General features: G+C 55.0%; 2 protein-coding genes across 2 annotated transcripts in view; both read right to left on the reverse strand.

The window, feature by feature from the left end:
* Positions 1–15858, reverse strand: part of LIMK1 (LIM domain kinase 1) — a 317283-nt gene that overhangs the window by 197242 nt on the left and 104183 nt on the right. The gene's annotated exons all lie outside the window — the stretch shown is intronic.
* TMEM270 (transmembrane protein 270) lies at positions 9172–12486 on the reverse strand (the record flags this gene model as incomplete). Its single annotated transcript, XM_081131692.1, has 4 exons — positions 9172–9468; positions 9625–10059; positions 11667–11803; positions 12441–12486. 4 exons carry the CDS (start codon positions 12484–12486, stop codon positions 9172–9174), a joined length of 915 nt encoding a protein of 304 aa, XP_080987818.1.

A 15858-nucleotide genomic window follows, 5' to 3' on the forward strand; every position in this document is an offset into this window, starting at 1 on the left:
TGTCAGATCTGAACCAGCAGCTTCCTACTCTCACCAAACTCAGCCCTGTGTAAAGTGAAGTTAATCTGGGTCTCACCAGAATCTTCCTCCACTTTCTCCTCAGGCTGGGGCCCCCCAGGGAGAGCCAAGAGCCCTAGGACCCCAGCACAGGACTTGTGTCAGTGCTTCCTGCCTCAGTCTCCCCATGCAGAGTCAGGCCAGGGTGCCTCAACGGCACACAGGAAGTGTGGCTGGACCTCGCCTTCCCCATGCTGCCCCTTGCCCCGAGGGCCCTGGGAGAAGCCAGATTAGAACCCCTACCGGCCTGGCCGCCCTCCCGGCACTTCAGAGAGGGTTTCCGCTCCTTTCACTCCCATTGTTCTCCCCCTGGCCCTGTGCCAGCCCCCAAGACCAAGCTGAGCCCATTGAAGCCAGCCAGCCAGGGAATGGGGGCGCCAGGTGGAGTTCTGGGAAGCCTGGGCCTACCCTAGGAGTCTGGGGATGGGGGGGGTCTCTTCCCAGGCCTCTTGGGAAGGATGGGAATTAGGGGCTCAGTGAGGGGGGTCAGCTGCATGGACAAGTGATTCACCCTGAGCCTCAGTTTCTTCATCAATGGGGGACAGTGACAGCTTCCTGCCATGGCGGTGGGATTAAGTGAGAAGTTACATCATGGTAAAGTCCTCACCACTATGCTGGGAATGAGGTACCCAGTGAGGGTGGCTGTCATGTTTGTACTGGAGGGGCAGGGGCTCTGGTGGTGGAAAGGCACCTTGGGGCAAGGAAGGTCAGTCAGAATAGTCCAAAGACGATGCCAATAGCCCCAGAATGCCCTCTCCTCTTTCTGCCTGCTTAGTTCCCCAGGCAGGTCAGATGGCAAGAGAACCACACACACACACACACACACACACACACACACATGTATCTACCCGTGGAGCCCCCCAACCCTAGCCCTGCAAGCTCTGAGTGACACTCCAGATCGTGCCTCAACCTCAGGACCAGGCTTTCCCCAGAAGACTGGGGGCAGAGCAGATGCACCTCACAGCCCCCAACAGCCCAGACTCCCACCTTCTAGAGGAGCCTCGGAACTAGCTCTGTCTCTGGCCAGTGAGACTCAGATCATGCGAAGCCCATCTGTTTGCACTGGAACTCTCAGTAAGGTGGAGGGCTACCCTTGGTCGCCTGGACAGCTCATCTGAAGGCCTGGGGGGACAGGACAGGGTGGCCCCTGTAACTCAGCCAGTTCTGCTTCTCCTCTTGGGCTTGGGGCAGCAGCATCACTTGTCAGAGCCTAAGACCCTCCCCTCTCTCTGCCTCCATCTGTGCATCTCTCTCTGCTCTCTGTCTCCCCCACGCACCCTGCTTGCAGAGAAGCAGTGAGGAGCAGTGGTTAAGGACTTTGGAAGCAGACTGCCTGCTTTGAATTCCAACTCTGCCACCCGATAGCTGAGTAGACCTTAAGCCTCCGGTTCCCCATCCGTAAAATGGGTTTGTGATAACAACAGTACCTCCCTCCCAGGGAGGCTAGAATGAGTTAATACAAGCAGAGCCCTCCGAAGGTATCTGACCCATAGTGAACATTCAATAAATGCTAGCCCTCGTTATTTTTTATTTGTGTCTCTGTCTTGCATGTTTGTTGACTCATATTTTCCATGGGTAAGGAGGTGCAGGAGGAATGAAGCTCTGTGGTTTAAAGTGCCTGTTGCTCTAGGGACTCCGGGCTGGAGGCTACAGCAATAAAGGATTCCTTTCAATCAGGGCCAGTGATGCTCTGATAAAGCTTGACCACAAGATGCAGAACAGCGGGCTCTGTGCTCCTGCTCCAGGCCTGGGAGGCTGGGCCAGCAACAGAGCTCAAGCCATTCCGGGCAAGGAGGCAGCAAGTCCCTCAGCCCCAGGACACAGGCTGGTGACACTTCTCTGACTTCCCAGTGCCCTTCTCCCCCGTTCCCTTCACCACCCTACATACCAAATATCTGGCCTCCACCTCACAGCTCTTTGTATCTTCTTTCACAGGAGGCTCAGGGTCTGAGAAGGCAGCATCCCAGAATCCTTGAATCTTGGCATTATAGGGCTTGCGCATAGTGCTAGAAGGTTGTCTAACCCAGCTTTGGGCTTCTTGTGAGACTAGCCTCTGCTGTCTTCCTGATAGTAAGCAGCCCTACCAGCTTGGATCCCCTTGTGATGGGGAGCTCACTACCACAATGACAGTGACTTAAGACACTCACAGGCTTTCACTCTTTAGGGTCCCATGTCCTCAGTGAGATCAGAAGGGCAGGGTCTATAGCCCCACTGGGGAGGAATCGGTCCAGGCCACAGATGGGCAGTTCTCTCAACACAAAAGTTTCCTCTAACCCAGGCAGGTCTTCTCCCTTGGCTGGCCCATGGTGTGTATCTGCCCCAGCAGCCCCTAGTCCTAAGGTGGTCTTTCCCACAGGGCAGCCCTGGTTCCCTTGGGCATCTTGCTTTTCCAGGTTCTCTTCTCTGAGTCTGGGGCCTCAGGGGAGACAGCCATCCTACTAAACATAGGTATTGGTAGAGAAGGGAGCAGAAGGAAAATGACAGCCGAGCACATTGTGTGGAGGGGGCTTTGTGACAGGGACACAATGCAATCCCCCCATAGTTAGTGGCATACTTTGCAGAACCCTAGGCACCTCAGGAAAGGTGGGAGGACAGACAGTACTGAGGGCCCCCAGAGGTTCTTTCAAGCAATGCCAAGGGACTGCTGGGGGAGTTGGTGCAGAGTGGCAGCTGTCACCACTCCTGGGAGGGGACATGTTTCTACATTATGTCAAAACTAAGCTATTCCCAAGGCAGCCCCAAGAGAAGCCCTATGAGCTATGTCATCCAGAAAGGAAGACAGAACCCCCTCCTCAGAGCAGGGAACCCCAGGCAGCATTGACTCCATCCCCAGTCAGGCAGGGGGTGAGGCAGGGCGGCCACAGGGCTCCAGCCATCCAGATGTGCAGCCAGCATTCCGCTGTGGAGACAGTCGGAGCAGCAGCCAGGGGCCCAGATGGGCTGCATTAACCTGGGAGCAGCTCTTTGGGGCCCAGATGCTCTGTGTTTAGTCGGCTAGCTCGCTTTGGGCTCCAGATGTGGGCCCGGGTGGGGGAGGGACACAGCTCCAGATGTGTGCAGTCTGAGCAGGAGTGGCTGCAAGGTTCAGCTGTAGCACCTGGGCCCAGGAAGCCTGGGGCTTTGGGGGTTGGGCCAAGGGCTTCCCCACTCATGCCCTTTCCAACACCCCAACCCCAGCCCACAGGCCCTAGGGCCAAGAAAGGTTCAGGGTTCAAAATACTCTGACTCAGGAACATCAGAGCCCTGCATGAACAGGGACAGAACCCAGGGACCTGCCCAGGGTCACACAGTCAGGGACAGACAGGAGCCCCAACAGGAACAGAGGGTCTGAGGTCCCTTAAACCACAAGCAGCTTGGGGGGACACTTGAAGGCAGATGCCTGCCTCTCCCCACCCCCACACAGATGCTCTGAGCCCCACACAATTAGGCCACCTGGACATCCTCTGCTGAGCAGTGGAGGAGGCATGACCCTGACCTTCAAGGCAGGGTCTGAGGGGTAGGGGGAACCCCAGGAGAATCCCCAAGGATACAGCTTTGCCCTGGCTGCCCACCCCTCAGCATCCCCCTAATCCAGACAGTGCTGCTCCACTTGGGAAGTGGAGGGGCAGGAGCCCAGCTAGGCTGACCACTGACCCCCAACCCCAGGCGCTCAGCTGCCAAGCTGAGGTGGTCAAGGAGGCACTCCTACTCACTGGGCCCTTATCTGCCCCAGCAGTTTCCCACAGCTCCTGTGTGGGGTGGGATGTCCCCATCCCATAGATGGGCAGCTCCCAGAGGAGCCAGCCTAAGGCCACCAAGCCAGGCCAGGCATGGCCCGGCAGGGCTAGAGGAGCAACTGGGGGTCTGCCCCTGGCCTAGACTTGGTCTGGGGTTCTGCCAGTTGGTCGCTCAATGTGGTGTCTAGGGAAAGCATTTATAAGGCAACCCAGAGGAGGTGCCTTCCTGTCCCCATAGAGCACACGTGCCCCATATGGGGGGCAGATGAGAGAAGCCCAGAGACCCCTGCATTAGCCCTGGCAGAGTACTGCAACTACAGCAGCCCGTCTCACCACCCAGAGAGCGAGCCTCCAGCCCAGAGAACTGGAAATCTCCTAGGAGCCCTCTCCTCAATATCACCACCCCATCCCTTCCCCACCCCTTTCCACCAAACTCTAGAAGTATCACTGAGAGGTCAGTCCCCATGTCTGCACAATCGCCAAGGAGCCAAGAGGGCATGGTAACTACAATGGGCAGAGGTCAGAGGTCAGGCTCCTATAAACATGAGGCAGCTGCCAGGAGGCCCAGCCTAAATGAGGCCTTTGGGTGGATATCAGCCCCTGGTCCCCAAATGAGGGCAGGGGTGAACAAGCACAGTTACCTCCTAGGGTGGTTGGGCCTCCCGCAGCCTCCTTCTAACCTTGTCCTGGCAAAGCAGCCCAGGAGAGGGACAGCACAGTCTGGCCTGGGCGGGAGACTGGCTGGGGAGCAGGCTGAGGCGAGAAGCACTAATAGGTTATGTCAGGCGAGTGCTCTGGGGAGGGGGCCGCGCCTCTCAGCTCTGGCAGCCCCACCTGGGGCCTGCGCCCAAGAGCTGGAGCCTGGAGAGAGATGCTGGCTTGGTTCTGAGTGCAGCCTGAGGGCTTGGAGAGGGGGCTGCTGGGCCCTGAGCAGGAAAGCCTCATTTAGCCATGATGGCCAGGAAGGGAAGACAGGGATGAGCCCCCAACCCATCAGGCCCCCATTGGGTGGTAAACACAGAGACCACCTCCATGGACCAGGGATGCCATGGGAAGAAAGCTGCAGGTTCTGTCTAAGCCTGCATGTAGCTTGGCTTAATGGGGAGCAGAGCCTCCTAAGCTTCAGGAGGGCCCTTTCACATCCACTCACTTTCACTCCTGCCCAGAACACACCCCAGGGCTCCAGGGTCCCATCCCAAGTCAGGGGATTCTGATTTCTCAGGCCCCTAGTCTCGCTGCTCTGCCCAGGGTTTGCCCAGCAGTCCCCATCTGCAGGCTGCACAGTGACAGCCCCTAACACTGCTATCTCCTCCGGGGTTGGGATGGGGTCAGGAGCTGGAGGACAGGGAGAAGACTGAAAAGGAACCCCTCTGTCAGGGCTGTGGGCTCAGAGCTTTAGTGGGAGCTCAAGCAGAGGGGGGCTCAATGCAAGGGGGGGTCAGTGAAAGGCCAGGGACTTAAGCCTGGGACTGAAGAGGGGGCTCCTAGCAGTCATCGAAGGGCGGCCAGGGCCCTGTGTGTCTTGGCCCAGCAGGACCCCTGGGCCGCCAGGTATGTAACAATTCCAGCCATTTCCTGCCCTATTAATGAGAAAGGGGCTGATATAAATACACGCTCAGCATAAATAAATACAGGCCAGGCCCGGGACTGCATAGCAGACAGATTGCGTGGAGCTGCTGGCCAGCCCTTCAGCCAGTTCCCCCCACCCTGCCCGCGTCCCCCCCACCCACCCCCTAGCAGTCCAGGGCCCCTTCACACTCAAAGGCCTGAGACAGACAGACTGACCGCCCTCACCCTTGACCCCAGAACGGGGTCCCTGTAGCTCCTGGGGAGGCCGCAGGCCCAGGAGAGGGAGCTGGGGCTCCCAGCACCTCCCGCACCAGGCCTGGAGCAGGTACTGTTTATGCACAGACCAGGCAACAGCCCTGGGAGGCCCCAGGTGCTAAGTATCTGTTCACAGGTGGGGAAATTGAGGCTCGCAGGGTTAAGGAACTAGCCCAAGGTCACACAGTCAGGAGGTTGTGGGCCCAGGATTCAAACCCTGAGGCTTTCTGATCCCAGGGCCTCTGATCTGTCCACTGTGTGCAAGGGGCAGCCTATTAATCTTCCCTTCCTCCTCAGCCCCAGCCCCAGGTCCTTGGGAGGCCTGGGAGGATTTATATTCAGGGCCTGGATGCATAAGTTTCATGGAGCCAGATCTCAGTTCCTATAAGGGCCCTGTCCCACAGATCCGCACTTGCAGGCCTGGCTCCTCCCCAGCCCCAGACCACCTTCTAGCTGGGGCACTCAGTACACTGGGGTCTCTCAAATGCTGACTGTCCCATCAGGGATCACCCGGTCACCCCACATTGTACAGACATGGAAATTGAAGACCAGAGGGGGCAGAGCCTCATCTAAGGACACAAAGACAGGGCAGAGCCATGGAGCCCAAGCATCTGCCCCTAGCCCAGGCCTTCTCCTCTGGCCTCTGGCTCAGGGTGGGAAGGGCAGTGTCTTCTCACTAGCTCCTCCTGCTCAGTGCTTCCCAGCTCCCCAGCCTGCACACTTCCTAGGTCAGACTCAGATGTCAGCCTGTCCCAGCTTAGGCCCTTCCCTGGGCACAGATCAGCAACAGCAGCTAGGGAAACCAAGGCCAAAGAGGGTAGGAACCCGACAAAGCTCACACATCATGAGCCACATCGAGGGTCAGTGCCCAGGGTTTTGTCCTCTAGCAGTACTAAATGCCTCTCTTGCAGGCCCAGTTCAATGCCTCCTCCTTCAGGAAGCCTTCCCAGACACCCTAGCCTGAATGAATGGCTCCCTATCTGCTCCCAACTCTGCTATGCCCAAAGCATGGCCACACTAAAGTGTCTTCTGCAAGCCCAATATGGAAGGTAAGGGCTAGACCTTTACAGGTTACAGTCTCATCACCACCAGCAGCCAACAGTTTGGGAGCCAACTCTGGTGGGGCAAGTGGAGCAGGTGGCCATGTTCAGAGCAGCAGGGTCCTAAGCCCCAGCTGGTCTGGCTCCACCCCAAACCCCAGGCCCAGGGCCTAGGCTAAGCCCTCTCCCTCTGTCAGGCTGGGCCTGTACCCTCTTTGACCCCAGCCCCTGCCCCAGCCCTGGTCCCTTCTGCCCAGGTTCACTCCAGCCATGGGAGGTCTCAACCCCAGGCCCCCAGGGATGTGGCAGGAAGGGTGGGAGCATAGCATGTGGAGGGTCAGAGAGGAGCTCCCAGGGCAAGGGCCACCTTCCAATCTGTGCCCCTCCATCCTCTCCCCATGCAGTTCGTCTGAGACCCACCCCTTCCCATGATTCAGAGGTACACTGTGGGAAAGAGAAGAATTGGAAGCTACCCTGAAGGCCTCAATGCAGCCATTACAAAGGACAAGACAGCCATGTGGATTGACTTGGAAATGAGTGGGTGGTATATTGTCAAATGCAAAAAAGCAATTCACCTAAAGATACTGAGCTGTGTGGTAGGATCTCCATCAGCACCATCCACAGGTATATTATGTGAGCAGCATGTGAGTTCACGTATATGCAGAGAATTGTTGCTGAGAGACATACAGGACACAGTTGACCCTGTTTCTCCCAAGTTTAGAACCAGAGAATACCGAAACATTTTTACCTTAACGTGTCTGTATTTTTGGTAATTTTTTTTAAACTTAGTAGAAGGAAAAGATACCAGCATCACATACATAGCCTGGCCTCTAGCCCCACTGCCCAGAACCTCCCTGCTGGTCCTGGCCTTCCATCCATCCCCCAGCTTCAGCCTGGCCCGTCCTCTCTCCCAGCGTGTAGCCGTTTGCCACCACCCTTCCTCTCCCCTTTGAGGCCTTTCTCCACCTGCTCCCTCCCTCCTTTTTCCCCTCCCTCAGGCCCTGCAGGCCCCAGCTTGGTCCCTGGCAGTTCAAGGTCCATCGGGCTCCACATGCTTCTCTGGACTCTCTCCCCATCCCCTTGGGCAACGCACTTCTGCACTCAGCTTTCCCTGTAAGTTGGGTGTGTGTTCTGGAATCCCAGTAGTGTCTACCCCTTCACTGGGGCCTATAGAACCCTCCCCAGCAAGAGTTCTGCCTTTTTGGCCAAATGGGAGCCCTTCAAAGTCTCCCCCCAGGGGCAGGCAGGGCCTGCTCCTCAGAATTGGAGGAAGTGCCTGGAAGTTCACCCCACACCCACTCTGGGCCATCGGCAGGTCCATATGTGAGGCAGGGCAGGAATCTGGCCCTAACTTCCCTGGGAGCCAGAGTGGAGAAGGGAAAGCAGGGCAGAGGTCTTTGAAACTTCTTCCCACACCCACACCACCCTCAGGAGTGGGAGTGAGTGGAGGGTGATTGCTAACTCTCAAGAAACCATCTTTCCTCCCTCACAGTGTCACTCACCTAAGTGGTATCTAGAGGATCTGACCCCCTGTATCTTGAGCTCTCACAACTACATCAACAACCCCTCACAGGACTGGCAGCTGGGGGTGAGTGCTCAGATGTTGGATGTTTCCCTCTTCCAGGAAGAAAGGGATAAATGGATCTGTGGATGGATTTGTGGGTGTGTGGAGGGGTAGACAGGCTGAAGAATGGATGAATGGGTGGGTAGATGAATGGGTGGGTGAATGGATGGATAGATGAATAGATCTGTAGATGGATTTGTGGGTGAAAAGGTGAATTGATGGGTAGGTGGGTGGGTACATAAGCTGAGGGCGAATGGATGGATGGATGGATGGATGGATGGATGGATGGATGGATGGATGGATGGATGGACAGGTGGGTGGATAGGTGAGTGAATAGGTGAATGGACGGATGGGTGGGTGGATGAGTGGGAAAATGAGTGGCTAAGTTATAAGTGAATGGATGGGCTAGCTACAGACTGACTCAGGAGTAACTACTTCTCAAAGGAATTTTCTAAATCTCTGAAATGTGAGGCCCTGGCACCCCCCAAAGGCCAGAGTCTCTAACTACCCATCTCCTCTAAAGCACTAGACACCAACAATCCTGAGAACCAAGGACAGGATCTAGGGAAAGTTAGGGGTTCTGGGAAACAAAAAATCTAGGGTCCAGTGCTGGCTTTTCCCCTGATTTACTCTGGAACCTGGGAATTGTTCAACCTTTTAGGCTCAATTTTCTTATCTGGAAAATGTAGTTAATCAAACCGGATGCCTGTGTTGCTATGAGATTTAAACAAAACTACATGTGTAAAGTGTCTGAGATGGTTTACCTGGCCTGTATCAGATGCTCAAAGAATATGATTTCCTTCCCAGAGGCAGCCCTAGGGCATGCATGCATGCACACACACATACATGCATACACACATGCGTGCGCGCACACATATGTGCACACACATCCCTCCAGCACAGTAGAAAAAAGGGATAGAAAGTGAGACCCTAGGCCAGACCAGACCAGGAGAGGCAGATGGAAACACATTTATTCTCCAAGGGTTTCATGCTCTGGCAGGATTGGCCCAGCCTTGAGAGCCAAGGACTCGAAGAATGGGGACGCTTCTTGGGGCTCAGCCTCCTGGGCCTGAGCCTGGGCCTGGGCCTGGGCCAGCTGGGCTGTGTGCTCAAAGGCAGCCTGCAGCAGGTGGGAAGCAAGGCAGGTGGTCCAAGTGACTAGATAGGCCAGTTGCCAGGAGGTAACTACTATCATGCTCTCCACCCACCAGTACAGATGCTTCAGCAGTGCCAGTAGCTCCAGCACCATGTGGTTCTCCAGCAGAGCCTGGAGGGGTGAAGAGAATAGGCAAGTGGCCACCACGAGTTCACATGGCTGTACTGCCCAACTGCTAGACCCCAGCCCAGCCCTGGTCATGCCCAGTGCCCCAAGCCTGCCCTCAGCAGCTTGGCCTGCACCCTGCCCTGCACCCTGCCCACCCACCTTGCTGGACAGCCAGCCCAGGCTGCAGCAGTGGGCCTTCCACAGCAGCCTCCAGGTCAGCAGCAGCAGCAGCAAGGCCGCCAGCATCAGGCTATGCAGGCACGACAGGAGAAGGTCCATCCAGGTGGCCACAGACAGGCCCAGCTGCTCCGAGGCATCTGGCCACTTCTGGTCCAGGCACAAGGACCGGACACAGCCCAGCATGCCTGCCCACACTAGCCTGGGCACCCTCAGCAGCAGCCACACAGGGACCTCCATCAGTGCCAGCCCAACCCGTAGAACCAAGCCCACTGGGCAGGCTGTGAGCCCAGGCAGTGGGAGGGCCTGCTGGCCGCACGACCCCTGGGCCTCCTGGACCAGCCTTGACATCCAGTGGTTGAAGAGGATGATCTTGAGGAGTAGAAAATTATAGAAGTGGACCTGGTTCTGGACCAGCTGCAGGAGGAGGGAAGACAATCATCACCCACCGTCACTCACTTGGGGCAGGAACCCTCCCCGAGCTTTACTGTAGGAGTTGGGGCTGCCAGGTCACCTTGAGCCCTCAGTTACCCCACACATAAGAATGATCTTTATCTCTTCACTTCTAAGGACTCCATTCTCAGGAGAGACCCGTAGAAGGTATCTCATATGACACTGGGGTTTTTTTCCTATGGATTTAAATACTTATTTATAATGCTCCAGACTGAAAGAGGTTGACTGATGATGATGATGATGATATAAGGAGTGACCATCCCCCTCAGCCCTTTAATCTGTAGGATTTGAACCCGGGTGTGTTTCTTCTCCCAAGCACATGGGCTCTCCTGCACATCAGTTGCTTCTTGCTGTCATGAGGACAGCTGGGAGCAAAGGGCAGTGTCATTAGGGGTAGAGAGATGTGAGGCATGGGGGACAGTGACAGGATTAATGACTGACCTACTGAGAGGGGTGAAGGAGAGGGAGGGACCCAAGAAGATGTCCATATTTCTGTTCTGGGTGGATGTCTCCCACCCATGGGAGGAAGAGGGGTTGGGTAGGGAAAGAGTCTGTAAATGAGAAAGTTTCACTTGAGTCCTGGAGCTGAACGGCCCCTCCTCAGAGCCCTGAAGCCCCCAGCCCTTGAGTAACAAAACCCATCAATCTGGATCCCATGTGTCCCTGTCTCCACAGCACTACCTGGGGCCCTAAGGGATAGGGTGAGAGGCAGCAACTTGGGGTTGGCTGTATGTCCCACCATAGGGGGGATCAGCAGAGCTGAGGGAATGGAGCTACGCTGGGAAAGAAAGGGAACTCAGGGGTCCAGAGAGGGGAAGAAATAGGATGGAGAGAGGAAATGGCAGCTGCCCCCCAAAACAACTGATGGTGTTGAGACCAGAGAGGAGAGCAGCCTATTATATCCCACATGACCCTATAAGATCAGTTATAGGAGAGAAAACAGAGACACAGAGAGGTGGAATAATTGCCCAAAGTCACATAGCTAAAGAGTGGAGTAGCCAAGATTCAAATCCAATTGTCTGTCTCTCTCTACTGAACCATGTAATCTCCCCTTTCTATGCCACAGCAGCGGGCCCAGGGGACCTTTTTCTGATAACTCAGCCCACTGAGGAGCTGGGATTTAGAGATGTGGCCTCAGGTATTGGCATTTGCCAGTTTTAAAACCATGGATGGGAAAGGCAATGCTTACCCCACAGGAGTGATTCTCTATAGAGAAAATTCTGGCACTGTGGTTTGGGGTGGGGTTTCTGGGAGCTTTCAGATTACTCCAGGAGGAAGGCACTTACCTAGTTCCACTGCTCAGGACAGGTCACCAGGTCCAGCAGCTCTGAGGTAGCTGTGAAGGGCCAGGTGTGTGGCCCCCGCCCCTCTGCCCGCCACCCCCACTCACGACCATTAAGAGTTTCACCCGAACATCAAAATCCCCATCAGGCTGGATCTGAAGGGAAGGTGGCCTCCATGTCTGGCCTCCTACCACTCCTCCAGCTGGGAGAGGCAGGTGACCTCACAGATACCACAGGGTGAGGGCCCAGTTACCATGGGGACCCAGCTGCCTCAATACTTCCCTTTACCTGCCTCCCTCCCCCTTCACTGCACCAGAACTGGTGTATGGTCTTGTGGGGCCTGCCCACTTCCCGTTTGCAGACTGTCCCATCAACTCCATGAATTCCCAGCCTGCCCAGGAGCAGCACCAAGAAGACCTCAGGGCCTGCAGCAGGCGAGGGGAGCAGTCAGTGCGGACAGAAACGGGCTGCACCTCTCCACATTCTTCCAACTCCCCACCTATCCAAGGCCCGGGGATAGAAATCTTTACCCCAGGGCCACAGTTGACAATGTTTGGAGGCAGAGGGAAGCCTCTGTTGCCCAAAGCTGCAGGGCCCTACCTAAGCCCCCCTCCCAATCATTCTTGCATTTTACTAAAGGATGGGCTCCCCGATGACATGCAGGTTACAGATTACACAAGGCAAAATCCCAGGACACCTGTCAGTCTTTCCCGCCTCCCTTTGTCTAGTTTCATGGGGAAGTAGCTAGCAGGTCAGGGCACCTCAGGGCCCAGGAACTAAAACTTAGGTCAAATGTTATCTTTAACCTACCAGAGGTCAGGACCCTGTGGCCATTAGTCAAGTTCGGGCCTCTGTTGCCTCAGGGATTGCTGATTATGGGGAGGTGGGAAGGGGAAGGCTAAGTGTCTGAAGGAGAGAGAGAGATGATTTCTAGAGGTAGGGTTTATATCTTGTCAATCAAAGAAATAAGGACCCTCACCCTGGCAGGTTTGGCTCAGTGGTTAGAGCGTCGGCCCAGAGACCAAAGGATCACAGGTTCGATTCCTGGTCAAGGGCACGTACCTTGGTTGCAGGCGCGACCCTCGGCCCTGGTCAGGGCTTGGCTCATGCGGGAGGCAACCAATGGATGTGTCTCTCTCACATCAATGTTTCTCTCTCTTCCCCTTCTCCCTCCCTTCTACTCTCTCTGAAAATGAATGGAAAAAATCCTCAGATGAGGATTTTTTTAAAAATCAAAGTCAGGCCCTGCCGGGCGTGGCTCAGCGGTTGAGCGTCGACCTAGGATCCAGGCGATCGGGGTTCGATTCCCAGTCAGGGCACATGCCTGGGTTGTAGGCTTGATCCCCAGTCGGGGGCCTGCAGGAGGCAACCGATCAATGACTCTCATCATTGATGTTTCTCTCTCTTTCTCCCTCTCCTTTCCTCTCTCTGAAATCAATAAAGATATATTTTAAAATTTTAAAAAAAAAATCAAAGTCATAAGGACCTTCAGTTTCACTAGGAAGAGTACAGCAGGGAAGAGAAAATGTGCGTCAGAGTATCCTGGAGAGAGGCAGGTCCTGGGGGAAAGAGGGCAAATCTGCTGAGCCACAAAAGGACCACAAGAGTCACCAGGAGGCCACAAACTGCCTGGAGAGTGTTGGAGAAATTGCTGGCGCCATTAATTAAGGTCAAAGCCTTAGAATTCTGGGAGAATCCAGAACCTTGATCAGATTTTCTCACATTGCTTTCCTGTCTGGGTCTCAGCAGGTAACCCCAGGGGGCTGCAGGGTGAGGCTCTCATGCCTTTTAGAAATTTTTCAAAGCACACGCTCTGGTGCACAGGCCACTGTAAGTGCAGGGCTCTGTGAAGACAGGGCCCCTCTGTACAGATTGGAAGGGTGGGTGCCACTCAGCCCTTGCACACAGTGATTTCAGTCCTCACTCACTCCCTCGGCCAGGCATCCTTGTACAGGGCACAACTTACCCAACCGTACATGGCAGCCTGCCATAATGAGTCCCTGGAGTGTCAGTGACGACCTTTGCCCAGGGCAGTCCTGTTCACCCACTGGTTTCCTCCCCTGGAGCAAGAGCTGGGATCTGAAAGGTGGAGTGTTCAAAGTCCCTCCATCTGTCCTCTACCTTTGAACCCCCCTCTGCCCCTGTGTCTCCAACACTGTGGCACTGAGAAGTCATTAGGGCTTCAGAAAGGCCTCACTGAGCTAAGTTTTGAAGGATAGGTAGGAGTTTTCCAGAGAGGAGAGTGTGAAGGGTGGTCCAGGCAGAGGGAACAGCTTGATGTAAACAGTTCACTATTACTAGAGCATAAAGTGGGACGTTGGGAGGAGCTCAAAGTAGGTGGTAAGGTCAGCAAGGACCACATGGGTCATGGAATATTCTATTAAATGATAGGAGCCATTGAAGAGTTGAGGCAACCAAGCAACTGGAGATGGCCTTGGGCTTTAGAACAGTCCCTCTGGCTGCAGGAGGAGGCTAAACTAGGGGGCAGAAGGGGCGAGGGGATCAGATAGGACCCACAACAATAAACCCTCCAGGCATGAGATAGTGGGAGCCTGGACTGGACTGTGGCGCTGAAAATGGAGAGAAGAAGACAGATGCCAGAAATGTGTAGAAAGTGGAACTGACAAGGTCGGAAGCTGTCGAGAAGGGTGCAAGGTCCAAGATTGTATCCCACTTGCAAGCTAACCAGTCAGCCTGCCAGAGATTTTTTGGATGCTAGTAGAAGGCACAAGACTCCTGGGTCAGAGATGAAGGACAATTTATTACTCACAGCACTATCAGTAAACTAGAATATAAGTATTTTGCATTGATTCTTTGAGTCCCAAATCCCACAGGGTGACGTGAACAGGGCCAGTTGACACCTAAACGCCCTGTGGGTTTATTATGGAAGATAAACCTTGAGCTTAGGGAACCCAAGCCTTTTATAATAGTCAGAAAGCAAGCCTGCTTTGTGCTCCTGAGGGACACATTATCTTTCTCATGCTGGGCCATGCCTGTCTTTGTTCCAGAAGGAGACATTATATATTCCATGGCTGTTTGATACACAGACATCCTGGAAAAGATCATTCAGAACAAAGAGCAATCAATTCCTTTGCAGAAACACAAGAGACCTATGGAAAATTTGTCTCTCAACAGAGGACTGAGTAGGAAGACAGGTAAATCAAGGCAGGGCTCAGGAGCCCGCTCAGAAGGCTTAGGCGAAGGGTGGGGGTAGTGCTGCCTACTGAGGTGGGGTGGGGAGTTCAAGTGAGTTTGGCGAAGAGTCTGAGAGATTGCTGGGAGTCAGATGGTGAGGGCTGAAGCTAAGTCTTGCAACTTGTTTCCCCTCCTCCCCTCTTTTTTTTTTTTTTAATATATGTTTATTGATTTCAGAGAGAGGAAAGGAGAAGGAGAGAGAGAGAGAGAGAGAGGGAGAGAGAGAGAGAGAGAGAGAAACATCAATGATGAGTCATTGATCGAGCCCACAGCCTGGGCATGTGCCCTGACCGGGAATGGAACCCTGATCACCTGGATCCTAGGTCGATGCTCAACCACCCCTGGCCGGGCTCCTCCCCTCTTTGGCTTGCTCCCCACCATCACCCAGCACCACCCAGAACTTGTCACTAAGGCTGAGTTGATGGTCCTCAACCTCATATTGACCAAACTTCCTGGACCATGTGGCCCAGGCAGGAGCTGGAGTTGAAGAGACCTCACCTTGCCCCACTGCCCCCAGGCTGGCCCCTTCTCAAGTCCCATTAGGATGCCAGGGCCAAGTCTCAGTCTCAGCTCCAGCAGGTGCTGCGGAGGAGGAGCCCCCCCAACCTCAATTCTTAAGCAGGGAGCCCTCCACGCCCTTCTCTTTCCTACTCAACACCTAGGTTCAAGGCCATCCCTGCACTACCATGCTGTGCGGCCCTGGGCAATACCTCCCCTCCTGGCCATGTCCTCACCTTGCAGGGTAACAGGGAGAACCAGGTGGGATGACCCAGTGATCAATGGACTCTGCTCGCACGATGTCACGGAGCACCATTCCGCTGTCCCTGTCCCCCACCGTGGAGATTCCCCTCCCCTGCCAGGACCAAGGGTTGAGAGTAAAGGCAAGGAGCCCACCTCAAACTCCTCCCAACCCCAGCGCCCAAGGGCTCTCAGGGGCGCTCCCCTACGGGTGCAGTACCGCGGAGCGGCCGCACGAGGGCAGCAGACACCTGGGTGAGGGCCCCGCACGCCCGACTCGCGGAGCAAACGAGTGGAAAGTTTTCCGTCGTTTATTTCGCCCTTTAGCCTGCAAGGCCGGCCTCCCGGTAGCAACAGTGTTGTGCTGGTCCCGGGCAAATCCCGTCACGCCTGGGTTGCAGGGAACGGAACCACCGAGAAATGATCAGGACCTGTGTTTCCCTTCTTTCTTTCATGTTCTAATGTTAAAACTTCACTTTATTTCAAATACTCATTTTTCCCCCCTGAAAGTACACAAAAATGATAAACATGCCCTCAGACGTATTGG

This window comes from Miniopterus schreibersii (genome assembly GCF_964146895.1).
Source record: "Miniopterus schreibersii genome assembly, chromosome: 3".
In the NCBI taxonomy this organism is placed as follows: domain Eukaryota; kingdom Metazoa; phylum Chordata; class Mammalia; order Chiroptera; family Miniopteridae; genus Miniopterus; species Miniopterus schreibersii.